This window comes from Danio aesculapii, chromosome 15, assembly GCF_903798145.1.
Source record: "Danio aesculapii chromosome 15, fDanAes4.1, whole genome shotgun sequence".
NCBI lineage: Eukaryota > Metazoa > Chordata > Actinopteri > Cypriniformes > Danionidae > Danio > Danio aesculapii.
In genome coordinates, this window is record NC_079449.1 from 48001411 (window position 1) to 48020926 (window position 19516).

Consider the following 19516-nt stretch of genomic DNA (forward strand, 5'->3'; position numbering starts at 1 on the left):
ATGTGCATCGAGGAGTAATATGATGTGGAGTATAGCGGCGTCACTAATGTCCTGTAAGAGCTTGATCAGGAGTGTGTGTGTGTGTGTGTGTGTGTGTGTGAGAGTGTGTGTGGGTGTGTGAGAGTGTGTGTGTGTGTGTGTGTGTGGTTAGGGTTGGAGAAAGAGGAGATGCTGCAACACTTTCCCTTTTAGTTTTTATTCAAACCACATCTTGCTCTTGTTCCCAAGAGTACCACAGTAAAAACAGGCCAGACGCAGTAAAAGACCCTCAGTCCTGTTCATCGCACAGTTCAAGTGTTGGAGGCGTTCATACTCAAACATCATCATCATCATCACGCTGAGGCGTTCAATCCCTCACCATCATGAAGACACACACAAATATATTAAACTCTAGAAGATATCCTTCACACACTCACACACGCACGCACGCATGCACACACACACACACACACACACACACTTCTTCCTCAGTACTGAACTAAAACAGTGGTAAATGAAGATGCAGTGACTGAGAGGTCTGGTCTAACACCATGATCAGACTCAGGAGAGTTCAGACACACACACACACACACACACACACACACACACACACGTGTTCGACAGCTGCGGTCACTGAAACTACTGAGGAAGATCTGTTCTGCAGTGAAACACACACACACACACACACTCTGTTTTGTACAGTTCTCCAATAATATACACCACGAATCCCTAAACTCCTGCAGGCACGCACACACACACACACACACACGCACACACTCCTGTAAGAAGACACTCATCAATATAACAGTAAATAAATGTAAATAAACCAAATCAAGGCCACGCAGTAATCCAGCATTCACTCACACTCACTCACACACACACACACACACACACACACACAGAAGTGCAACCTGAAGTCTCGCAGACAGAAGACGGAGTGTGTTCCTGAGCGTTACGTGTGTGCGTCCGCTATGAGCAGCACTTTGTCCTGGCTGTGTGTCTCCAGCGGGATCTCCACCTGCTGAGGGTCCGTCAGAGCCTCGTCCAGGGACAGTTTGGAGTATCCGGCGTCCCCGTCCCGCCCATGGACACACACACCGCAGCCGCGCCAGTCCCAGTGTGTGAGCGCCACCTCCAGAGTGTAGTAGAGCGACCAGAAGAGCGCGAAACACCCCAGCAGCAGCAGAGACTGCAGAGCACACACACACACGTTACACAGCACACACACATACACACAAAGACATGCGAACACACACACATAGACACACATTCACACACATGCATACATACTTACAGACACGCAAACATGCACATGCAGCACACACACGCACGCACAAATGCAAACATACAGATGCACACATACACATCAATTTAAAGGTGTGTGTGTGTGAGACCTTGAGGCTGCTGGAGGTGAAGGGGTTGACGATCTCTGCAGGAACATCTATACCCGGTGGACACGGCAGAGCGAAGCTGCTGGTCAGGTAATGTCCACTCATGGCTTCCTCAACAACTCTGCAGAACACACACACACACACACACACACACACACACACACACACACACACACACACACGTACGTACAGCGTGAGGCGGGTTTAGAGAGCTTTCAGCGAGCGTCAGAGTGAATGTGTGTGTGTTTGACATCTGCTCACCTCCGTCTGTCTATGACCTGCTGATAGGACAGAGACGAGCCGTACAGCGTCAGTTTCCAGCTCTTCAGAACACCTAAAGACAGAGGTGCATGCCCTGAAACACAGACAGATGAGTGACAGCTGTCAATCAATCATCACAGAGCAAAATACAGCAGCACAGAGGGAGCTGAGCGATCAGACTGATCACAAACACCAGCTCAGAGACCAGAGCTGTGCTGAGAGATAAGGATTGACACGCTGTTACTCTGGTAACACTTCACTTGAAAGGGTGTTCATAAGGCTGTCATTACACCTTTATAATCATGCCGTGCCATGTGAGGCGTTATGCATGCTTATGACAACTGTTATGTGGTGTCATTCACTCAGTTATGAATTAAATGCAAAGCTCTCATTGTTTGCGATGACATCTTGACCAATACCTCACAGCCTGTTTTGGTTTTTGTCATGATAACCTGATGTTACCAAGACAACATAACCTGTCATAAATCCGTCATCAACATGATTTAATTTCATCCTTTATTAACGTTAACACTCTGAACAGTGAAGCAGCGTTTCTGAATCTCGCTCTCCTCTCTGTTCACCTCAGATGTCTGATGTAGGTCAACAAGTGCCCTGTAAAGTGAACACCATGGGATGTTATGTGCATGAATCTGCGCAGTGCAGTGTGTGCTGCGGTGTCTTACTGTAGTCCGTGATCTGCAGGATGTACTGGCCCTCGGCTCGCTCCCCCCAGCAGCGCACGGTGGAGAACGTCCAGTCCATCAGGCCTGCAGAATCTCTGTTCAGACCACAAACCCTGCTGTTAAACTGCTTGAACTACTGAACCAGTTACACAAGTCAATAAATAAACTAATACATGTCTGTATTACAGTAAAAATTGTTGTGTAATTCATAACTGCAGGAATCAGCACAGTTGTGTAGCGTCAGTACAACTATACACCAGGATCACACAACTAGAGCTCTGGTGTGTGGACATTAAATCTGCGGTCAGGTCAGCTCAAGCTCATTTGCATTTAAAGTCACAGGCTACAAAAACAGCAACACTGTCCTCTGACAGGAGATTCACATTATCTGTATTGTATAATAATAATCTGATGGTATTTTGAGCTAAAACTTTACAGACACATTCTGGAGACATCAAAAATCATACATCTTGTGAAAGGGGTAAAATAGGAGCCCTTTAAGGCATCGGTGTCAAACACTGCTGATCAACCAATCAAGGTGTTCAAGACTAAAGACTACAGAGCAGGTGTGAGTTGGAGCTTGAGTTTGAGACCACTGGTTTAAGACATGTTGAGATATTGCTAAATGGAAACACACATGATTGACTTCTGCTGACACTGTTCATTCAGTTGAACACACTCAAATAAACTGGGAATGAAACCAATTCATCAACATCGCTTGATGCAGGGCACAAAGATCATGTGACTTTGGCTCATCAGGTGATGTGACTGATAACTGCACTGCAAACAATGCTTTACTTACTCATTTTTTAGCTTTTTTAGTCCAAACATTTTCTAAATTACAAAAAGCATTTAATAAACATGCCAGAATAGGTCTTATTTTCAGAAATAAATTAGCTCTGAAATAACGTTATTCTGCTCACCCCGTTGGCAGATTCTTCTGCTTGTTTCAAGGAGAAACTCTCTTTATTTTGACTCTTTAAGACAGCTTGTTCTGCCTCTTGTTTAAAGTATTTTAGATATTGGACTATAAACAATATATAAACTAAGTAAAAAAAGCTTTGTGTGTGTGTGCACGCGTGTGACTGGTGTGTGTGTGTGTGTGTTACTCACACATCCATTGTTCTGCGTGCTCCTATTAGAGAGCTGACGCCGCTGGGGCAGAGCAGCAGGATCTGCAGGCTTCCTCTTCTGGGATGCTGAATGCTCAGAGTCACGGACACATGCTCCAGAGTCTGCATACCGGAGCGCTGCAGCTCAGACGCAGACACTAGGCACACACACACACACAGATGTAAGAAACCTGTCCTATACACAGATGACCAAATAAAGACCAAAACCTGACAAACGTCTTGTTAACCCCATTGATTGTCGGATCACAACCTTAGGTGTGTGTCTATTTTCTATTTGTCTATATCTGCTACTTTGCGAGATGCGACAGAAGTCTCAGATGATCCTAGAATGAAGGAATTTAAGCCATTCCTGAGTACTCACATCGATGATGCATGACACAGTACATGTGAAAACACAGAGGGGGCGCCAGAGAGGGGAAAATCATGGTGCACTACCAGAGAAAAACATTAGGGGTGATAGAGAGCAAACGATGTGTGTGTGTGTGTGTGTGTGTGTGTGTGTGTGTGTATCATAGACTGTAAAAGATTTGGACGTAGTATCCGTGACGTCACCCAATAGATTTCTGAAGAGCGCAAATGAAGCTGCAAGTGGGCGTGGCCAATCGGAGCCTCTTTCTTCACATGTCATCACTTCAACTGGGGGTAACCAAATAAGGGCAAAGAGGCGGAGCGTGAGAGGAGGCTAGACGCCTGCTAGCATTTTGCATGACAGGCTTTCCTTTGGGAGAAATGCTGAAGACTTCAGTACCTGCGACTCGTTTGTGTTCTGACCACATGTGCTTGGCTGTACACTATATTAATAAAGTGTTTAGTCTTTTAAAAACACTGCTCTAACACATTGAGCCACTAAACATTGTTCTTATGATGTTTTTCTACAGGAGGAAACACAAATCACTTCCAAACACTTCAGATATAGTCTGTGTCAGTAAATGCAAGACTATTGATGAACTCCAGCAGAACACTGTATGATAACACTTCAGACGAATGTTTTAGTGTCTACAGCTAATCAATCAAAAAGCTCTAAAGAAAAAAGAAATGATAATTCATCTTAAATAAAACAAATACACTTATGGAGATGGTACAGGAGTATATAATTTCAATTAAGTGCACACAGCATGCCATATCATCTGATTATTGTAGGAAATAATTCCAAAAGGAATTATTCAGCCGAGTTCAGCGGCTAATCAGCCAGAATCAGCTGAGGTGATGTGACGGCGACCAGCGATACCTAGCTGTCACTCAAATGACCACGCCCTTAATTATACAGACTTAGTATAACTTAAAATTCACCCCCCTCAGATTTGTCATTAAGGGTAATATTAGCTATATGAACCAAAATCTTTCTTTGTACCAGGTTGTAAAGTCGGCCATTTTAACAGTGGGCTCAATAGAAATTTGCTGTATTATAGAGCCAGGACTAGTGAAACTTCAATGAATTGCAGCTTTAGCTACTTCCATTTTAGCTTCACGAAGGGAGAGCGGTAGGGTGACGCTTGGTGTGTGATCAGGGTAGTGCTGCAGAATATTGGACAAATCAAGTGTTGTGATTATTTTTACTGCGTCATATATTGTGATATATTGTGAACCATTGGAGGTCATTACAGTCAAAACAAAGAGAACCTGAAAGGCAATGAAATGTTCACTTCACAGACTAAAAGCGCACACTGGTCCTCACAAAGATAGCCATACAAACACAAACACACACACACACACAGAACTGATATGAAGCAGAAACACAGAGATGATCTAATAATAAGAGTGCTGATGATCTGTGTATGATCTCGTGTGTGTGTGTGTGTGTGTTGTAAGCATCACTGCTGCACACACATCCTCCAGCCGTTTCTTATCCTAATGATTAAGGTTTTAATAATGCACTCTTGTATTTCAGCATGACGACATGCTTGCAGCTGACACTGAATATTGAGGAGGGGGTGGGGTTAATTTTAGGCTCCGCCTCTCAACATTCATTTAATATTTTGAGGGGTGTGGCTAAGCATATTTTGGCCAATCAGATGCTGATCTGAATAATTGTGCCTCTTTACACTGAGTGCATTAATGCAGGATGAACAAGGAGTGATAGAAAACACCTTTAATAACCTGAGAAAGCGTTTAGTGTCGCCTCAACTTCCTCCGTCATCAATATATTTTACAGGGGAACTAAAACGTTTTCATACATGCGACCTCAATGACGCAGGAGGCGATCTCTCTGCCATCATTATAAACGTTGGATTAATCTACAAGTTAAAGAAAGTTATTAATCCGCAGGTCATGTGCGTGCCAAACCGTGGAATCACCTGTGATCCGTAATACACACCTAATATTAAGGTTGGGTGAATTTAGAGGTGATTTTCATGGGCATTTTATCAGCAAACATATTAAATACAAATTATTATGCTTAAAATAAAGTCATTTTAGCATTCCAAAGTGAAATTGAAGTAATTTTACTTGATTTTGGTCATTTATAAATCACCTCAATCTATATCTACTCCAGCTGTTTTACAGTAGTCAACATGTGAAGTGGATGAATCTGTAAATGCACTTATGCTATCTCTCTGATATCCAGAAATCATCTGTAATTCAGTGACCTTAATAATGCTGGAGGATGCAGCTATTGAGAAATGAGTTAATCATCAGACATGAAACATCTCCTGCTCCTCAGATGTTTTCCGTGATGCTGCTTTAACTCTGCCAGATGATGACAGACTGAGGGAAACAGAGGAGCAGATGTGTGAAACTGTAAACACACTTACACACACAGAGCTCCACATAAGGCCAGAGAGCTGCTGCTGCTGCTCATAAACAGCCTTTTATGGATCTCTGGAAACAGTGGAGATGTTTAAAGTTTACAGCTCAGGAAACGGTGGCAGAGAAACACCCGCTCAGTTCAGTTCTGAAAAAACTGGGGCTGTCAACTGATGTTAATCGCATCCAGAATAACAGTATGTATTTATATAAGGTGCGTGTATTCACTGAGTTTACACCTTTTGTTTACATAAATTTTATATATATATATATATATATATATATATATATATATATATAAATAACCCCTCATTATTACGACTACTGCTGCTGTTGTTGTTTATTATCACTATAATTATTGCTATTTGTCCTTTTCCTGTTCTGTCCAGCTGTTAATTATTAATACTATTGTCATCATAACTGTTATTATTATTGTCATTATATTATCCTTATACTTCTGTCACATAATCTTTAGTTATATTAACATTACAGCTCATCCTCCACCACTGACCGTTTTGTTGATGTATTTCCTGTGATTCTTGCTTTAGTTTAATTCTTGCTTACTATTATATGGATACTGCTTTCTACTCTTATGCATCCTGTACATCTTTTATTTGATTCATATCATGTGATTTGGGTTAAGATATAAATATTTAGTTCATTAATATATAGATAAAACTCAAATATGTACATGTATGTGTGTTTACATGGGTTTGGAGTTGATTAATTGTGATTAATCTTTTTTGACAGCACTAGATAAATCTTAAAGCATCTCACACACCCAAAAGCAGTGTGTCCTCTGCTGTGCTCTTACCGTTCCAGGTGTGTGTGAGGTTGCTGGGGGAGACCGGGATGACCTCGCTGACCCTCAAAACTGGACTCTGGTAGGACACCAGAAAGGGGACAGACTCCCAAACCTGCCAGAAACACACACACGCACACACACACTTCGATCATTGATAAGTTTGATTCATGATAAATATTCTAAAACTCCCCCAGAAGGCACCTTTTTAAGACTCCTCAAAATATTTCCAGAGTAAAAACATTGGATATTGATGGATCACTGATGCAGATCTACCTTGGCAGCATTGACGAGTCTCCAGGCGTTCAGGAGGCCGAAGCCGAACTTGTGGCTATGATTGAAACCAGCTCCATTAGTGGCCCAGTCCGCCTGAGGGTCATGCTGGACACACACACACACACACACACACACACACACACACACACACGCACGCACGCACACACACACACACACACACACACACACACACACACACGCACACACACACACACACACACACACACACACACACACACACACACACTTTAACATTATCATCACTTTAACAGAATCAGAACATGACCAGCTCATATCCTTAACATGAACATTACCAGAGCACAATCAAAACATAACCTGCCCCATAGCAGCTATGAAGATCAAGCATGCAAGCCTTGCTGCCTTCATTGTACCTAAACCCCAGGATTGGTGCAAACTAAACTGAAACTTAGTTGGCTAACCAGCTAATCCAGCTTCATTGTACTGGCCCCTGCTGTGTTATCACCTACACAATGAGTGTTTCTGCAGATATGCTGTAAACACACACAGGGGCTCATTATGGTTTACTCATCAGTGTGTGTATGGATGTACCTGTGTGGCGGTGTAGGTGATGATGTGCTGGACGTCCCGCCAGCTCAGACAGGGCCGCACCTGCAGCATCAGAGCCACCATCCCTGCAGCCAGAGGAGCGGCGGCGGAGGTGCCCGTGTGCCCGTCAGTACAGCCGGTGCCGCTCTGCAGAGACCAGTCTGACGTCACCTGACACACACACACACACCTTGATTACTCCTCTGGACTGTGTGTGGTTTAATTGACAACATTTAAGGCACTAGAGCAGTGTGCTGCACTTTTTATGTTGCTAGGCAACCACTTTATCAACAGTCTTGGTGCTGGAGCGCGTGGCAGAGTCAACTTTTTCAACTGCAGGCACACCGAGCGCTCTGTCAAAAACACGGTGTCATAAGATAACTTTTCTGGCAACAACTAAACATTTCCTCCCGTGATTTCCAGAACACAACTGCTAAGCTGTTAAATTGCAGAAAAATAAGATTGTATAATACATTTACACAGTGGTGTGGAAAAACCTTTCTATTTTCTTTGCATGTTGGTCACACTTTAAAGTTTCAGATCCTCCAATAAATGCAAATATTAGTCAAAGATAACACACAAGTATACACACCCTGCAGATTTGAACTGAAGGCTTTCATTATTAAGGGACATCATGCCGAGATACAAAGAAATTCAAGAGAATACCTGAGATCTACCAGTCTGGAAAAGGATATAAAGCCATTTCTAAATCATTAAAGTGTGACAAACATGCAAATAAACAAGAAATCAGAAAGAATCCAAACACTTTCACACCACTGCATTTGAGTTTAAGGTTGTTGAACAGTTTTAGGAGAACTTTGATGAAAGGTTTTGATTGACTATTATATATATATATACACACACAGCTGAAGTCAGAATTATTAGCCTACCTTTTGAATTTTTTTTCTTTTGTCTAATATTTCCCAAATGATGTTGAACAGATTCAGGAAATGTTCACAGTATGTCTGATAATATTTGTTCTTCTGGAGAAAGTCTTATTTGTTTTATTTCGGCTAGAATAAAAGCAGTTTTTAATTTTTTAAACACCATTTTAAGGTCAATATTATTAGCCCCTTTAAGCTGTTTTTTTGGCTAGTCTACAGAACAAACCACTGTTATACAATAACTTGCCTAATTACCCTAACCTGCCTAGTAAACCTAATTAACCTAGTTAAGCCTTTAAATGTCACTTTAAGCTGTATAGAAGTGTCTTGAAGAATATCTAGTCTAATATTATTTACTGTCATCATGACAAAGAGAAAATAAAAAAGTTATTAAAGATGAGTTATTAAAACTATTATGATTAGAAATGTGTTGGAAAAAAATCTTCTTTCGGTTAAACAGAAATTGTGGAAAAAAATAAACGGGGGCTGACTTCAACTATAACTATATAAATATATATATATGTATATGTATGTATATATGTATGTATGTATGTATGTATATGTGCTCTCCAGGCACTTACTATACTGCGCAGCAGCCTGCTCCCGCTGCTGAAGGTGACAGCCAGCATCGACGCACACTCCTCCGCATAGAAGGGTTTCTTGCCGTTCTCGTCCACCGCTCCTGCAAACACACTCCATCGTCAGACAAACACACACGTCTTTATTCTACTGTAACAGGCTAAAAATCCCCCGGTACTTCTGAGCACCAGGGGGTTTGTAGTTTGTAACAATCTTTACCCGAGTTTGTAGTTCTAATCGAATTCACGTCCAGTGTGCAATGTACTGTGGGTAATATTAGCAGTTAGCGTACAGATGCTTCTACACACTGACTTTTTTGGCCAATAATCAAGGAGCCTTTGGCATACTCTTTCAACATACTACAGTTTGGGACATAGTAATTCTATTTACGAATACTATTCAGGATGGATTGTGTGTGTGAATTGGGATGCAGCAATGGCTCCTCTTATAGCTATATGTTAATCGAATATTGGGATAGTAAGGAGTCCAGTTTGTGAATCTTTGTGTTTTAGCTCATGCTGTGAGTATATACGCATTTATCCTTTCATGCACTGATTTATTGTCATTGTTATATATTGTATGGATGCCTATAGCTCATGTTTTACACATGCAGGGGTAATATCACCAACAAGACGACTCAAGGGAGGATCGACAGCATTAGTGTATGAGTGTGTGTGTGTGTGTGTGTGTGAATGAGTGTGTATGGGTGTTTCCCAGTACTGGGTTGCGGCTGGAAGGGCATCGACTCTGTAAAACATATGCTGTAATATTTGGCAGTTCATTCCACTGTGGCGACCCTTGATTAATAAAGGGACTAAGCTGAAAAGAAAATGTTATGTGTAAATGGTATTTAATCTAAATACTTGACTTTGAATTGGGTTAACTTGATTTTGCGAGTTACTTCTTTTCAGATGAAGCAGTAAGAGTTTCAGTACCGATGGTGACGGTGTAGATGGAGTTAGCGTAGCCGTCGTAGTTGCAGTTGTCCTCATACTGTCCTCCATTGCCGCTGGCCACAATGAAGATGCTGCCGAAACCCTTGCGGCCCGCGATCACACCATGCTGCAGCGCCGCCTGCAGACAAACACAGCAAATCATCACCTCCATTACTCACTGATCAGAATGAACACGTGCTGTTGTTTTAAATCTACACTCCATCAGTATCTGGAACGGCCAAAACTGCAAACCCATTTAATATCACACATGAGAGTGTGTGTTTACACTACGGCTGAAACCCCAGCGCTGTGTACAGAAAACTATAAAGCAGTCATGTGGTAGAAGAGAAGCTGTGTGCCCTGCAGATCCTCACCTTGCCTAATGGATGCGGTCCGTCAACCGTCCGGCCGTCATCATCTGGACCCCAACTACAGCACATATGACATTATAAACATCAGCTCAATCAGTGGAGGAATGAAAACCTTTCCTGAGCTTATTTATTTCTTTAATTAAACACCTAAACCTGAGAACAGTCTGACATGAACATTAATAATGCCAGAAAAGAGAACACATTAAAGAAAACTAGTGCTGAAAATAAAAAAAATAAAGGTTTGCTTTGTCTTAACGTGTGTTATTATTATTTATATTTACTATGTATACGTGACGCACACACATACATAAAAACTAAAACTATTTAAAACTATTTTGTTACAAAGATATTTAAATGTGTATATATGTGTGTGTGTGTGTGTGTGTGTGTGTGTGTGTGTGTGTGTGTGTGTATTTATATATGTATATTTATACAACAGTTCTGTCTGGTTCTTGAATCTGATTGGCTGATAGCCGTGCGATATTTCACCTGTAACATCACACAAAGGCCTCTTCACCCTTCACTGTGTATTCCTCCGCCCACATACAGCCAGCAACAAGCAGAGACGCTACAGTTTGACAAATATTACGGTTATTAGACAACATAATGTACTTTTGAGGCTTTTTTAGTGGAGAATGTAGTTGTTTAGATTGAAACTATGCAGTTTATTTGTAAGAATAGAGCCTATTTTAAATATTTATAATTTCTGAGAGAGCTCGTCGGCGGCCAAAGACGGTTGACGTTGTCTATCCACAAGATGGCGCCAGGATCACATAATAAGCCCTTGCTTAGTGAGTTTTCTTAAGTGCGAATGAGAAGCTGAAAAATGTAAGCGTCGTGGTTTTTAAGGTGGACCGGATGGAGTCAATAAGAAGCTCCAAATAAGAAGCTGGATTCAGCCTCGTTCCTCCTCTTCGCAAACACAACAGCAGTCTGGTAGTGATTGCTCTGCTTTTTTCGAGGTTAATTATTGTGATATTGTAACGGCCGCGTAATGTTTGATATGCATTGTGTATAAATGTCCCCTTTAAGAGGACTGTTTCTGTGGTTGCTTAACCTTTTAGATGCAAGCACGCATGTATGGGAGCTCAGTTCAGTTCTGGCGAGCTCTGAGGAGTGTGTGATGGTCGCTCTACCGCTGTATTATTCTTTTATTTCAATCTTTAAGAAGCTTTTTCTTTTCATTTTGCCTCCTCATTGTCGTTGACTGGCATGTATGTAGTCGACAGCACTTGGGAGAAACGCAAAAAGGCCGATATGAAGAGCGAAATAGTTTCTGTCTCCATTTTTTATTCCTTAAAGTCTCCGGGTAAACACTGGGACACCTGGCACCCATCACAATACCGACGGCAACCGAGAAATACTGTAGACTGTAATAGACTGTAGGGAGATATCTCTGTAGACTTATGGCATTTCATGTCACGTTCAGCCTTATAATCCTAAAATGTGAGCAAAATCAGCTGAATTGTCATCACCTTAAGGGGGTCACACACTTCACATTACGCTATAGAGAATCACTCAAACACTAGCTCTACAGTGACGTTGGTGAATTAGTAACGGCTTCGGCTGTTCTGACGTCAGCTGCAGATGTGAATGAACGGCGGAAGAAAGTAGTTCCTCATACAAAAGGGTTTTAGACTCTCTGTGTTTGATTTTCTTCTTTATATACAAGATTGTGCCGTCGAACTGCTGTATAAACACAATATCATACGAGTAGCAGTGCCATATGGCTGTATATCAGCACTGGTGGATCGCTAATGCACTCGGCCTGCTGCCTCGTGCCAACGCACTCCTCCCACCAGTGCTGATATACAGCCATATGGCACTGCTACTCATGTGATATTGCTTATATATCTAAATATGAACATAAGATTTCTGAAATATATGCATGCATGTGTGTATTTATATATACATAATACATATACACAGTACACATACACACAAACTTTAATTAGATGAGATTAATCCAGCACTAAATAAAACAAAATAAAATAGATGTGTTAGAAATACACTTTACTTTAAGGGGGTGTTCATAAGACATGAAACCTTTACACACATCATGAACGTGAAGGAGATTTTATGCATGCTTATAACAACTGTTATTAAGTGTCATTCGCTCAGTGATGCTGCTTTAATGCAAACATGTTTTGCCTTTATGAGAACTTGACGTCAACAAGACATCATAACCTGTCATAAATCTGTCATAAACATGATTGTCATGAAGCCATTATAAACGTGTGATGAATTGTATAACAGCGTCATTATTATTCTACAAGGATACACGTTACACTTGTCATTAAAACATAATTAAATGTCATTAAACGTTAATGATGCTGCTGTACAATTATTTGACCAAATACTGACACGTAATGACATATTCAGTGAAAAAGAATATCAATGTCACATTCATAATGCCTCATGACTGTCATGTTTATGTCAGGTTTAGTTGTCCTGGTCTAGTTGTCATAAAGACACTGGTTGTCTTTGCATTTACAATGTCATAACTGAGTGAATGACACTTAATGACGGTAATCTCATTCATATCATGATTATAAAGGTGTTATGACTGTCTTACGAACACCCTTTCGAACACACATTACCTGCAGCTGTAGACGTCATTGACCTGGTAATGCTTGTTGAAGGCGATGGCCTCCATACTGTCTGTGAGCGGCCCGTCCAACACCCTGATGCCTGACACACACACACACACATGCGCGCACACACACACGGACAGAGTGTCAACCATTTTAACAACTAGACCTCCAAGTACATTATGGGGTAATCTTCATTTTTGGATGAACTGCTGCTTTAGGCTGCTTGCACACCTGATGTTTGTTTGGGAACCGGGTGCATTTGCCCCATTAGCTCAGATGGTTTATACATATGTGAATCCCCCGAACGTGCTCTGATCCGCACCAAAACAATCGGCCTGAGACCGCCTGAATGAGGCGTGTGTGGGAGGTGTTGGCGCGGTGTTAACGTGGACGAAAGTGAAGAGCGAGGACGGTGGTGCGTGTGAGGTGGGGGATCGGTAAAATGAGGTGCCGGATCAGATTTTTAGAGGTGCTGGATCTGGATCCGGCTTGTTCCGGCACATAATAAGCCTTGGGTATGTGACAGCCATATATATATGGCTATAAGGAGAGAGAATGAGGAGTAGTGTGGGATGTCATTCCTACCTAATTCCTATCTAACAGCACTAATAAAAAGTATTGATAATATATATATTTTTACAGGCAGCACGGTGGCTCAGTGGTTAGCACTGTCGCCTCAAAGCAAGAAGGTCACTGGTTCGAGTACCGGCTGGGTCAGTTTGGGTCAGTTTGGGTGTTTCTGTGTGGAATTTCCATGTTCTCCCCGTGTTGGTGTGGGTTTCCTCCGGGTGCTCCGGTTTCCCCCACAGTCCAAACACATGCGCTATAGGGGAACTGATCAACTAAATTGGCTGAAGTGTATGATTGTGTGTGTGTGTGTGTGGGAATGAGTGTGTATGGGTGTTTCCCAGTAATGGGTTGCAGCTGGAAGGGCATCCACTGCATAAAACATATGCTGGATAAGTTGGCGGTTCATTCCGCTGTGGTGACCCCTGATTAATAAAGGGACTAAGCCGAAAGGAAAGCGAATGATTGAATGAATGATATATATTTACAACCCTTGTGAACTGAAATGAGGCTCTGTATGAGCAAGTCTTCCCTCTCATTTAGTGACGATGTCTGTAGGTGTTTCAAATGTAAAATTAAAGCGCAGCTTTTCGCTTATAATGTCTCATTTCTCATCGTCTTAAATTAAAATAATAACATAACATAATGACTCCCGGAAAATAACCCAAACTCTGACCAACGTTGAGGAGAGTTTACTCACACATGACTTGTTTCAATGGTTTTGGTGTATTTAGAAAGTCTGCTGTGTGATAGCGAACCGCACCAACAACAAGGACCAACACTGAGACCATTTGAATCCCCGTTTCAGAACAAAGCAACCCATCTCCAGGTGTGAAAGCAGCCTTGAATGCGGTGTTGATGGTGAGGAGTGTTTAATGCTGTGTTTCACTGTACTGTGACGCACCGGCCACCCTGCTGCCGTACGCCACGCCCACCGCACAGAAGCTGTTGTTGGAGACGGCGGCGATCTCTCCAGCGCAGCGCGTGCCGTGATGATTATCACTGTGGCCGTCTGGGTGAGGCATGGGGTCTGGGTCATTCGAGTTCAGATCATAGCTGCCTTCAGGACTCTGGATAACACACAGGTTTGTTTTTGTGAATTGTGGGGACATGACATAGGTTTCCATTGTTTTTCCTACTGTACAGACTGTATTTTGCATAACTTCAGGAAAAACTCACTTAATTTTGACTCATTGTTTCTGAAGATAAGACAATATTTTTACATTTCTATAAAATGCTGACTGATTAAAGAGTTTTTAGATATTTAGACTAAAAACCAAGACAGAAACTAGTGAGACACGCATTTTTTTGCAGAGTAAACTCTGCTCTAATTGGTCAGACGGCTTCATACTCTACTCTGATTGGTTACTTGCACAAGCTGATTCTCCCTGCAGATGGAGCTCTGGAGGTCAGATGCTGATTCACTCACATAATTGGGCTGAATGTCTGCCAGGTTGTGCTGAACGCCGTCGTCCACCACCACCACAGTGACGCCCACGCCGGTGATGTTCTGCTCCCACACGCCCGTCACATTGATGTCCATCCCTCGCTTCATGTCATTGTGCTGCGAGAGGAAACATACAGAGGTCAGATGAGTTTAGACTAATAACATGTGTTGTCATCTTACACCTCACAAGAGGACAACGCTACTAGCGATGCTGCAATACTCGCTATATTATTGAGCGCTTCGGTCCGACCTCCACAGTTTAATGCACTTACGGATATTGTGGTTTTCAGTTTTACATTAAAGCTTAATATCTTCCTCTTGCTGAGTGTTCTCATCATTATTGATCAAACAACAAAAGACACGCACAAAATCCCTCACAGCTCTCGACTGAAGGACTGCTGTAGCTTTATTATCAAGTTCAATTCTCACAGTGAAGATCTGACTTTCTCATTTTATATTTTTATTCTGTTGTAGTTCCATTATTGTGAGAAGTTTTCTTACTTTTTTAGCTTCTGCCATTTTGCTTCAGCTTCAGCAATTGTGACATTTAACCATCTTTGAAGGTGTAATGCAGCCTTATTTACAGGGAGGAAAAACAACATATCTCCTTATAAATAATTGTGATTATGGTCTTTGCTAAGGCTGGCTGATATTGCAAAAAAATGATCATGATATCATGTTTCATATCATTCGATATCGATAATTATTCAATATTGTTTAACAGAACTTTATTAGGATTTATTTAACCACTTTACCTTAATTTACCAACATTACTAAGGCAAATAGTTTAATAGTCAAAAACTAAAATATTTAAAGCAAATATCTGATCTCTTTATAATAAAATGAACATAAGTGTTGAAGAGACTCTTAAACTTGATGAATAAAATGTTATAAAGTGTGTGCAATGGTGAAGGTAGATCAACATCTGTAAGGCATGAATAATAATGATACAGTTAATCTCAAACTCTGTCAACAACACTGATATGATCATCAGATCTGACCTTAACCTCTTTACTCGCATGTTTTATTTCTCTTTGCTATTTGGGCTTATTGGAACCTAAGTGAAGTTTATTTATAAACTAATTTGGAGAGGATCACGTGCTTATTATTGCTAGCAGCTGGATCCACATTATCCAATTCTCAATGCACCAATCAGACGACTCCCAAGCTACTACAAATACCCTGGGTTACGTACCACCGCTATCTTCGTTTTGAAGAATCCCCCATCCACCCCTACTCCTCCTTCTTCCTAGATGGGTGACACGGTGGCCCAGTGCTTAGCACTGTTGCCTCACAGCAAGAACGTCTCTGGTTCCAGGCTTTACCAAACACAAAGCGCATCTGGTGTGCCACACCTAGTGTAAACAGGCTGTATATGAGCGTCTGGTTCTCTGATACCCACCAGGTGCCACTGATTGGGATATTTGGGGTCGTTGAAGCGCATACTCCTCTTGGAGCGCCGCAGCACATGTTCCTGTGAGTGCCAGGCCACGTGAGGGTTTCTGTCCAGAGCAGCCTCCGTCCAGCGCCAGTCCTCGCCCTCCACAGGGTCCTGGCACAGCAGGTAATGCCCCTCTAGCTGCCCAATCTGCCCGTGGCTCTGCAGACCCACATCCTGCGCCACCGCCTCGGCCAGCAGATCTGGAGACCCAGCAGTGCTCAGGGAGTCCGGCTGGAGACGCACCGCCCAGGACCGCCCCGGAGCACAGGAGGAGGAGCAGGAGGAGGAGGAGAACAGCAGGAGCAGCGGGTACAGCCCCAAACACAGCCGGGAGCAGGACGCCATGCCACACACACACTCCACATCAGATTAACTATGGCACAAACACACACACACTCCACATCAGATTAGCTGCACAAACACACACACTCCACATCAGATTAGCTGCACAAACACACACACTCCACATTAGATTAGCTGTTCTCAAGATACAGGAATATCCAACATCGATACGATACCTTGATAAATATCAATATTAAAGTACATGCAAATGACGAGGGCGTGGTCTGGGGGTGTAACGAATCATGGTTGATCCGTGATTCGTACAGCTCACAACCCGCGGTTCGGAACATACATGACCCTCGGATTAATACACTTTTTTTACTTGTAGATTAATCCTAAATTTGCAACAATCACAGAGAGATCACCTCTCACGTCATTTAAATCACAAGTATGAAAGCTTTTAGGCTTTCCTGTAACATATAAAGATGACAGAAGAAGTTGTGGTGGGTTATTGGGAATGTGGTGGGTTTCTCAGGTTATTAAAGGTGTTTTCTGTCACTATTGTTAAGCCTGCATTAATGCATTGAGTGTAAGCTGAAGGATTAAGCATTAAAAGATCAGGATCTTAACACCCACGCAACATCAATTATAAATGATGGTGATTTGCATATGTTTATTAATCCTTCTAAACGCTACATTCAAATCTGAAAATGCAAAGATCAAGAAAGAGATTGAGTCTTTAGTCGTTTGAGTTAGTTATGAAGTTACAGTCAAATAACACAGCAGTACTGGGAGAACAGTTCACACTTTAGATCAAACCACTGATGTTTATGGTGAAGATTAAAATCACCGTCAGATGCATTTCACAACGCTCAACAATGAAAGTATTTAACCAGTAGGTGGCGACACCAGCCATCAAAAACACGCCACTGAATAATTCTTCAAAACTGATCACCGAGCAATGAAACATGAAGTTTTATGAGTGATTAACTGAATCATTTATTGAAGAGGAGACTTTATCTAAATATGGGTTGTATAAATGTTAGATTTCTACATTTAGCAATATCAGCAACAGTAGTAGCAACAGTGAATTTTTCACAGTACTGAATATTTCACTATTTATATTTATTCAGCTGATTATTTCTTTATTTTATTTTTAATAAAATTACAGGTTTTAAGTTCTGTTTGTTAAAACCAAACGTGCCTTGCAGGACTGTTTTTATAATAAATGGAAAGTAAATTACATTTATCTCCTCCTCTTTTTGGCTGATCTGAAAAATCACCAACATTAAAACCTTAATGTGATCCGAACTCTGAGAGTTGTGATCTGTTACACCACTAGCATGGTCTGTGAGTCACGCAACAGTCTGCTTTGTGTTCTGTTGTCCACTGGGGTTTTACACTCATGAAACTTACATGAGAACAAGGAAACAATCATGTCAGGCTCACGGTATGCTCATTTCCATATACTGATCTCTGATTACTCCACTATGCTAAGATACACCCTGATTTTCCTTACACGGCACCTTTAACAACACGAATAAAAACACCTCATGCCAATAACTGAGGTAAAGTTGGTTTAACATTCACTCATTCAGACTTTCTCTTTAATAGTATAATTTCAGAAATGTATTGTGTGCTAATTCTAAATAGTGTAATCATATATTGACTATCAAACATTGTTCATGATGTTAATAAACAGTGCTAATGTTGTGTTAAAGTCATACATATGCGATTTCAGACACAATATTCCAAGTAGCCTGGTAAACAATATAGGGAGCATGTCATACGTGTTCAAACATGAAGGAGTGTGTGAATATAAAACTAAATGTACCTCAATATGACAGTAAAGCACATTAAAATACTGTGTGTGTGAGGGGGAGAGAGAGAGAGAGAGAGAGAGAGAGAGAGAGAGAGAGAGAGAGAGAGAGAGAGAGAGAGAGAGAGAGAGAGAGCGGAAGACATCAAAACACGCCTCTCTGTTTAATAATGATAATTAAATAAATCATCAGCTCATTAGCTAATCATTGTGCTAACTAATACACTGTGCTAAATCGCCGAACAGACTGATAATAGAGTGTTAATGGGACGCTGAGCTCAGCAGTAAAGTGACCGGCGGGAGTGCAGGACTCATGAACGCTGCTCTTACCTGTTAATAACGCCGCTTTACTTCACCAGCGCTTGTGTCGCTTTGTTTTATTCGCGATGTGTTTATTTTCATTATCTGTCAACTGAAACAGCGACATCACTCCACAGAACAGGCTGTGAGACAAACATCCGCTTTCGTCATCTGCCACGTCACATCTGGTGCGCGCGCGCAGAGGCTAGAAGAGATACAGCTGCGGATACTCACATCAATATAGCATCATTTATGAGTCACTGTACTACAATAATTAATAGTTTTACATTACTGTGAGGGTCGGGTTTAGGTAGGGGGAGACGTTAACAAGATATGTTGAACAAAAAAAGAGCATTATATTTTTTCTTAAATTATAGCACCAAGAAAATGTTTATCAGAGATATTTTCCACAACACAATTAAACAAAATGTATTTCTAATTATTTCATGTTGTCATGATGACA

At 41.5% G+C, this 19516-nt stretch overlaps 1 protein-coding gene across 1 annotated transcript; it reads right to left on the reverse strand.

Moving 5' to 3' along the window:
- Nucleotides 1–180: 180 nt before the first annotated feature.
- On the reverse strand, nucleotides 181–19223 carry pcsk7 (proprotein convertase subtilisin/kexin type 7). Its single transcript, XM_056473370.1, has 16 exons — nucleotides 19084–19223; nucleotides 16614–17025; nucleotides 15194–15328; nucleotides 14669–14834; nucleotides 13204–13294; nucleotides 10607–10661; nucleotides 10233–10371; nucleotides 9300–9400; nucleotides 7838–8005; nucleotides 7268–7372; nucleotides 7004–7106; nucleotides 3428–3584; nucleotides 2315–2409; nucleotides 1632–1725; nucleotides 1374–1491; nucleotides 181–1168 (listed from the first exon to the last, which is right to left on the reverse strand). The coding sequence occupies exons 2-16, from the start codon at nucleotides 16995–16997 to the stop codon at nucleotides 932–934; spliced, it is 2148 nt and encodes a 715-aa protein (XP_056329345.1). The 5' UTR covers nucleotides 16998–17025; nucleotides 19084–19223; the 3' UTR covers nucleotides 181–931.
- Nucleotides 19224–19516: the final 293 nt, after the last annotated feature.

Excerpts from the sequence above, each read along its gene's own strand:
- pcsk7 (XM_056473370.1), bottom strand. The coding sequence starts at position 16,997 with ATGGCGTCCTGCTCCCGGCTGTGTTTGGGGCTGTACCCGCTGCTCCTG. Across the intron at positions 8,006-9,299 it reads GCAGGCTGCTGCGCAGTATA|GTGACGTCAGACTGGTCTCT; the intron begins GTAAGTGCCTGG and ends TGTGTGTGTCAG. Across the intron at positions 2,410-3,427 it reads GCACGCAGAACAATGGATGT|AGATTCTGCAGGCCTGATGG; the intron begins GTGAGTAACACA and ends TGGTCTGAACAG.